Genomic DNA, 7,743 nt, shown 5'->3' on the forward strand with positions numbered 1-7,743 from the left:
CTGTCCCCTCTCCACAGGGATCTCCTTTACCCCCAAGGAGGTCGGTGAGCATGTGGTGAGCGTACGCAAGAGTGGCAAGCACGTCACCAACAGCCCCTTTAAGATTTTGGTTGGGCCTTCGGAGATCGGCGATGCCAGCAAAGTTCGAGTCTGGGGCAAGGGCCTTTCCGAGGGACAGACCTTCCAAGTGGCAGAGTTCATTGTGGACACTCGCAATGCAGGTACTTCTTGACACAGAACCCCCCATATCATTAGCACTCCACAAATTCTTGTCCCTTTCCTGCCCATAACCTCCCCCTCTGGCCACACCCTCCTGCCCTGAGCTTCTTGGATCTGTTGGGATTCAGTCTAGAGCCCACTGGGGGGAAGCGAATGTCCCCCGTCAGTCAGCTCTGTCACAGCTGAGAGAAAGCTCAGCTGTCCTGAGCTTGTTAGTCTCCACTCACTAGAATCCAAGAGGTCCAAGGTATGGAATTTTCCCGAAGGCCTCTTTAGTAAGCCTTGATGACAAACACTGGATCACCTCTCCACATCTCATGGTGCCATTTTCCTTAGCGGTCCCTACACTCATTTGACGTCTGTCCTAGGCAGAGCCTTCTGCACGGGACAGGAGAGCAGTGTGGGTGCAGGTATCATGGGCTCAGGGGAGACATCTTTCTCACATCCCTTAGGCTACGGAGGCCTGGGGCTGAGCATCGAAGGTCCTAGCAAGGTGGACATTAACTGTGAGGATATGGAAGACGGTACCTGCAAAGTCACCTACTGTCCAACTGAACCTGGCACCTACATCATCAACATTAAGTTTGCTGACAAACACGTGCCTGGTGAGGCTCTGGGCGGGGACTCAGTAGGGGACAAATCCGGTGACCAGGCAGGTGACCTGTGAACCTGAGTCTTTTTTCTCTCTCACTCACAGGAAGTCCCTTCACCGTGAAGGTGACTGGCGAGGGACGCATGAAGGAGAGCATCACCCGGCGCAGACAGGCGCCTTCCATCGCCACCATTGGTAGCACCTGTGACCTCAACCTCAAGATCCCAGGTAGATGCTGCAAAGGCAGAGAGGAGCCAGGGTGGAGCAGGGGTGGCCATGGGATGCCCTTGCCGCCTTGAGCCTACCCTGGGGCCTCTGTCCTGCTGCCTCCCTCCTCACTCCCACCACGGGGCTTTCTATAGGAAACTGGTTTCAGATGGTGTCCGCCCAGGAGCGCCTGACTCGCACCTTCACGCGTAGCAGTCACACGTACACCCGCACGGAGCGGACAGAGATCAGCAAGACTCGGGGTGGGGAGACCAAGCGTGAAGTCCGGGTGGAGGAGTCCACCCAGGTCGGCGGAGACCCTTTCCCTGCTGTTTTCGGCGATTTTCTCGGCCGGGAACGCCTGGGCTCCTTTGGAAGCATCACCCGACAGCAGGAAGGTAAGCAGAGAGCACTGGGAATCCGGGCCCTCATAGGGAGGCTGGGGCCTCCTGTTCTGTGAGATAGAATGGCCTCATCCCTGGCCACCTTGGCCTAGATGGCCAGGACAGGTCTGAGCAGAGAATGGGGTTCACCGAGGAGGGAGGAGACCACGGAGAACAGATACAGCCTCTTGTTGGCCTGACATCACTCCAACCCCTCAGGTGAGGCCAGCTCTCAGGACATGACAGCCCAGGTGACCAGTCCATCTGGCAAGACAGAAGCCGCAGAGATCGTTGAGGGAGAAGACAGCGCATACAGTGTGCGCTTTGTGCCCCAGGAGATGGGCCCCCACACAGTCGCTGTCAAGTACCGGGGCCAACATGTGCCTGGAAGCCCTTTTCAGTTCACCGTGGGTCCGCTAGGTGAAGGTGGTGCCCACAAGGTGCGGGCTGGAGGCACAGGGCTGGAGCGAGGTGTAGCTGGTGTGCCAGGTAAGGGGCTGAAGCCAGGGGGAGCTGGGGGCCAGGGCAGCCAATGTGAGGGGCAACAGCACTAAGACGCCACCCCTACCCTATTGCCGTCCAGCTGAGTTTAGCATCTGGACCCGAGAAGCTGGAGCTGGGGGCCTGTCCATTGCTGTGGAAGGTCCCAGCAAGGCAGAGATCGCATTCGAAGACCGCAAAGATGGTTCTTGTGGTGTCTCCTATGTTGTCCAGGAGCCAGGTAAATGCTTACACTTGAGTGGGGAGAGGGTTTCTACTTGCTGACCAATGGGCTTTGGGACTCCCCCCCACCAGTTACTACTCCCTTTGCACCCCAAGTTCCTTCACCCACTCAGAGCTGAGCCCTGAGGCTGGGCTGGGGGTTCCTTCCGCCCTTATCATGGAAAGGGTGCTGACTAGCTTCCTTCCCCAGGTGACTATGAGGTCTCCATCAAGTTCAATGATGAGCACATCCCAGACAGCCCCTTTGTGGTGCCTGTGGCCTCCCTCTCAGATGATGCTCGCCGCCTCACCGTCACCAGCCTCCAGGTCTGTGCCACGGTTGGGAACTTGGCCTGGGAGATAGGCAGGGGTCTAGGAGGGCAGGCCCACATGGCCAGTGACAGCTTGGTGGATGAGTTGGCTGCAGTCCCTTCTCCCACTACATGCAGTGTGGGTCAGGGCCCTTTCGGGGAGCATGTCCACATCTCAGTGAATCCCAGTGAATAAGCACATGAAATCAACACCAAATAAACGTCAGCGAGTTTGCAGAGGACGCCAGAGCAAGCACATGTAGACTGGGCTATACCCCTCCTACCGCTGCACTGGGCTGTACTTCTTCCTGGTGTGACATCTAGAAAGGTCCCCTCTCCTTCTGCCATGTGGGGATGTACACCATGCAGGCTTTCAGCAGGCCACGCTGGCAACTGGAAACACTGTCAAAGAGCATGAGGAGAGGACAGAGAACGCTACCCCCACATTCATTGTTTTAGATTTATTTATTATATATGAGTACACTGTCACTGTCTTCAGACACACCAGAAGAGGGCATCGGATCCCATTACAGATGGTTGTGAACCATCGTGTGGTTGCTGGGATTTGAACTCAGGACCTCTGGAAGAGCAGTCAGTGCCCTTAACCACTGAGCCATCTCTCCAGCCCCTCGCCCCATTCTTTTAGCTGACCCTCAGTGCAGTCCTATCAGCCAACAGCGAGCCCTCCACTCTAGCCCAGGCTTCCATCCTCATACCCCCGAGCCCTTCTGGTGCTCTCTCCAGTGCTCCCCCTTGGTCACTCCCTTCTTGGGGCAATCTACACTCAGCCTGCCACATCCAAGCTCGTCTGGGCCTGCAGCCCACACAGCGCTGTCAAGCTCTACTAGGCCTGCACTCCTCGGTGTCTGGCCTCTGCTTCCTCAGCTGAGGCAGGGGTACACCACTCCTCACCCACTGTGGTACCCAGCATGGCTAGGAGGGTGCCTACAGGCGGATGCAGAGAATGGCAGAGCAGCCGTTGCCATCTCGGCCCTTCCCTGCAATCTGGGCTGGCAGGCAGCGACCGGGCTGGAGAGGTGGGAGCATTGGACTGGCTCTACAGTAAGAGCAGCATTGAGCTGCAGAGAGGACTGGTCTAGCCTCAGCTTCCCAGGACTCTGACTGTGCTCTGTGGTCTTTGCAGGAGACAGGGCTTAAGGTGAACCAGCCAGCATCTTTCGCGGTGCAGCTTAATGGGGCACGTGGCGTGATCGATGCCCGGGTACACACACCCTCAGGAGCTGTGGAGGAGTGCTATGTCTCTGAACTGGACAGTGGTAAGCTGGCCCTGTCTCTGCCATCTCCTGTCAGACCTGGATCTCTGGCAAAGGGGTGAAGAAACATGGAGGCTCACTCACCAACCTTCTGCTTCACAGATAAGCATACCATCCGCTTCATCCCCCATGAGAACGGTGTCCACTCAATTGATGTCAAGTTCAACGGTGCCCACATCCCTGGAAGCCCCTTCAAGATCCGCGTTGGGGAGCAGAGCCAAGCTGGGGACCCAGGCTTGGTGTCAGCTTATGGGCCTGGGCTTGAAGGAGGCACTACGGGTGAGCATCTGAACCGAGGGGAGCAGGGTTGGATTTGGGGGGATCAGGCACGCCTTGGTAGGTTGGGAACTTGTTGGTACTAACCTGGTGTTTCCCAAGGAACCCAGGGCCCTACCCTGGGCTGCGTTCTTCCTTATCTTCAGCTCGCTCCCTCTGTCCTCCAGGTGTATCGTCAGAGTTCATTGTTAACACCCAGAATGCAGGCTCGGGGGCCTTGTCTGTCACCATCGATGGGCCTTCCAAGGTGCAGCTGGACTGTCGGGAGTGTCCTGAGGGCCATGTAGTCACTTACACGCCCATGGCTCCTGGCAACTACCTCATTGCCATCAAGTATGGCGGCCCTCAGCACATTGTGGGCAGTCCCTTCAAAGCAAAGGTCACAGGTGAGTGCCCTGGCTGAAGAAGGTCCACATAGTCCAGCGCAGCATGGCTGGCTCCGGTGGCCATTCCCATTTGATTGTAGTCTGCTTTCAGTTATGGTCCTAGTTACTACTAGAGGCAGAGGTGGGCGTGGCCGGCTGCCATGATGGATGTGGGCGTGGCTGACTGCCATGATGGACATGGGCGTGGTTGGCTGCCATGATGGAGGTGGGCGTGGCTAGGCCGTGGCCCATTCTGTAAAGATTCTATGAATCTTTAAAAATACATTGCCAAGCGCTTGCCTTTTATCTCAGCACTGGAGAGCAAAGGCAGGTGGATCTGTGAGTTTGAGACCAGCCTGCCCCACAGAGTGAGTTCCAGGACAGCCTGGACTACACAGAGAAACCCTGTCTTGAAAACCAAAAAAGAAAAGAAAATCTTTTTTTTTCCAGTACTGGGGTTTGAACCCAGAGCCTTATTCATGCTAGGGAGGTGCTCTACCACTGAGCTATATCCCCATTTTCTTCCGTTTTAAAGTCATACTCTCACCCTGTCAGTTAACTTGACTTCCAAGAGGAAGCCTGGAAGGGTGAGAGGCAGAACCAGAAGTGGCTATGACCCAGGGGTAAGCAGGGATTGGAGCTGGTCAGATGCTGCCTGTAGGGGACAGGTAGTGTTCTTCAAAAACTGCAGCTGAGGACAGCAGGGAGCCTAGCACACACAATGTTGCCCAGTGCCCATCTCAGAGGACTGTCAGTGTCCTAGAAAAGAGCAGGAAGTCCTCTGACTAGGCCCATGGCCACCTACTCTACCCTTCAGGTCCCCGGTTGTCTGGAGGCCACAGCCTTCACGAAACATCCACAGTTCTGGTGGAGACTGTGACAAAGTCCTCCTCGAGCCGCGGCGCCAGCTACAGTTCCATCCCCAAGTTCTCCTCAGATGCCAGCAAGGTGGTGACAAGGGGCCCCGGCCTGTCCCAGGCCTTTGTGGGTCAGAAGAACTCCTTCACCGTGGACTGCAGCAAAGCAGGCATGTTCCATCCCAGAGGCTCGTCTGGGGGGAGGGGGGAAGAAGCAGGAAGGTGTCCAGGGCCAGGGGTGTGGGCTGCTTGTGGCCCTGGTGTGAGTCACTCCTCTCTGCCTCCCTCTCCAGGTACCAACATGATGATGGTGGGTGTGCACGGGCCCAAGACCCCCTGCGAAGAGGTATATGTGAAGCACATGGGGAACCGGGTCTACAATGTCACCTACACTGTCAAGGAGAAAGGAGACTACATCCTCATTGTCAAGTGGGGTGATGAAAGTGTCCCTGGAAGCCCCTTCAAGGTCAATGTGCCCTGAATCTCAGAAGCGCCTCCCTCAGCCCAGGCCCCCACTTCCTGCCAAAGTCATACCCACACAGATGTGCCACCCCCCTATCCACACTCACAGAATCAGACACTAAAACACCTGCCTTAGGTGTGACGGGGTGATACAATCCCCCGTACCCCACTGTGCCACTTGGTGGGTGGGGGGCCGGGCCTTTATCTGTTTTGTTTCAGTGTCCCTCAAAGGTGTCCTGAGGGAAGACTTGGTGAAGCTGGGGGCCGAGACTGTGATATAAGGGGTTAAACGGGTTGGGGGGAAGCCCTGGGGATCATAGTGGGGCTGATGCCAGTGGGCAAGCACTGAGTTGGGGTATCTGTGTGTGAAAGAAGTCATCCTCACAAACCACCATGCCTGAGGACTCTGTCAGGCCGTCTGGTGGCCATAGCCCTAGAGTAAGGGGCTTGGAAAAGAAAGAACAATCAGAAGAAAGCAGTTCCAGAACAAACAGCACACCGCATGCGGACTGGCCCTGAGTGACATGCTCCACCCAAGCCAGGCCTCCTGGGAAACTGATTTCTCTTACTATTTTTTTTTTATGGTTACACAGCTCTGCCCCATTGGGGGTCTTTTTTACACATTGTGGGGCCCAACTCTCTGGGAAACTTTTGCACATGTGGAAAACACCAAATAAAGCATAGCTGTTGCGAAGGCTGACTGTTCTTTATGTGATATATATATATATATATATATATATATATATATATATATATATATATATGTAAGGAGAGGGAGAGTGCATGGTGTGTGTGTTTGTCCATTGTTACCTCCTGATCCAGAGTACAGGGCCACACGGGTGAGATGACGTGATCCTTGGCTGAGGGCAAGGGCCTAGGGGAGACAGGAGTTCTGAAACATTGGCTAAAAGTGGACCTAGTGAAGTAGTAGTCTTCCATGAGCTAGAAGCTTGGTAGATGACCAATGGGAGCAGACACCCTTAAGGGTGGCCAGAAAGCCACTTACATTTAGCCCAACCTGAAGGATATTCTTCAAATTAGGTTCTTGGAACTGTGACTACAAGGCCGCATGCACACCTTTAATCCCAGCATTCAGGAGTTTGATGCCAACCTTGTCTACATAGTGAGTTCCAGGACAGCCAGAGCTATGTAGAGAGACCCCTTTTCAACACACACACACACACACACACACACACACACACACACACACACACACACACACACACACTATGACCTCTGACTTAGGCAGTAATGTTCTTTACCAGAAACCAAATGAGAATCCTGAACCTCACTCCAAACCCTCTCTCAGACCTGGGCCAACTACCCCCTCATTTCAAGTCTTGACCAAGGTCTCCTGGATGTCATAGCAACTTCTAATCTAATCTCTTCCCTCCATGTCCCACGCAGCTAAGAAGGGTCCCATTAATGGCCTCATGCCTCTCTGGTTTCGAGCCAGGACCCTTGTGGCTCCAGTCCCATTGCAGGACATGGTTTTCTCCATGCAACCCTGAACTCGATACCTATCTCCCCACATGTGATTGGCCAGTGCACTCATTTACTGTCTGCCTCAACACCCTCCATGGTTTTCTGGGTGCCTAGGCTGCAGTTCTGGTCTCTCCTTAGAACACTCTTGCCTTCCCATGCTCCCCTTTCTCTTTCCTGAACCTCTCTGACCTTTCCTGAGTCACGACCACCAACTTCCACACTTCCCTGGGGCACACTTCTGCCTGTGGTAATTGCCCAGATCTGTGGCTAGGTATGCATGGCCTCCACGACCAGCCTAAGCCCCCCAACCCCGAAGCTCTAATACAGGCATGGGTGATATGTGAACAAGTCAAGAAGCAGGGCAAAAGCTCCCTTCATTAGGTGGGTCCCATCACTATAGACCCATCCCTTGGCACTCCATAGTGATACCAACGAGACCCAAGACAATGTGACCCCAGCCCTCAAACTTCATTCAGTGCCCTGTCTGCTTCCTCATGCTCTCCTTAGGCTTTCTCTTTCCCTTCCTGTCCTAAGAATGGGACAGAATAGAAAGACTCACGGGACACAGGAAGGAAAAGAGGGAAGCCTCCTTATTCTTAGAGTCTGGCTG

General features: G+C 54.7%; 1 protein-coding gene across 4 annotated transcripts in view; it reads left to right on the forward strand.

The window, feature by feature from the left end:
* Flnc (filamin C) overlaps nucleotides 1-6,346 on the forward strand; it is a 27,796-nt gene extending 21,450 nt beyond the window's left edge. For 3 of the 4 annotated variants that reach the window (XM_039107774.2, XM_039107775.2, XM_006236214.5), the window contains 12 exons: nucleotides 18-221; nucleotides 672-824; nucleotides 917-1,039; nucleotides 1,174-1,416; nucleotides 1,621-1,890; nucleotides 1,985-2,122; nucleotides 2,315-2,430; nucleotides 3,559-3,691; nucleotides 3,791-3,967; nucleotides 4,132-4,350; nucleotides 5,147-5,356; nucleotides 5,480-6,342. In XM_039107774.2, the coding sequence (XP_038963702.1) occupies nucleotides 18-221; nucleotides 672-824; nucleotides 917-1,039; nucleotides 1,174-1,416; nucleotides 1,621-1,890; nucleotides 1,985-2,122; nucleotides 2,315-2,430; nucleotides 3,559-3,691; nucleotides 3,791-3,967; nucleotides 4,132-4,350; nucleotides 5,147-5,356; nucleotides 5,480-5,667 (2,174 nt within the window). In that variant the 3' untranslated portion in view covers nucleotides 5,668-6,342. Of the gene's footprint in view, nucleotides 1-17; nucleotides 222-671; nucleotides 825-916; nucleotides 1,040-1,173; nucleotides 1,417-1,620; nucleotides 1,891-1,984; nucleotides 2,123-2,314; nucleotides 2,431-3,558; nucleotides 3,692-3,790; nucleotides 3,968-4,131; nucleotides 4,351-5,146; nucleotides 5,357-5,479 lie in introns of all 4 variants that reach the window. The other variant, NM_001191862.1, reaches the window with a different exon arrangement.
* The last annotated feature ends 1,397 nt before the right edge of the window (nucleotides 6,347-7,743 follow it).

The sequence above is a fragment of the Rattus norvegicus genome, chromosome 4 (assembly GCF_036323735.1).
Source record: "Rattus norvegicus strain BN/NHsdMcwi chromosome 4, GRCr8, whole genome shotgun sequence".
Taxonomy (NCBI): domain Eukaryota; kingdom Metazoa; phylum Chordata; class Mammalia; order Rodentia; family Muridae; genus Rattus; species Rattus norvegicus.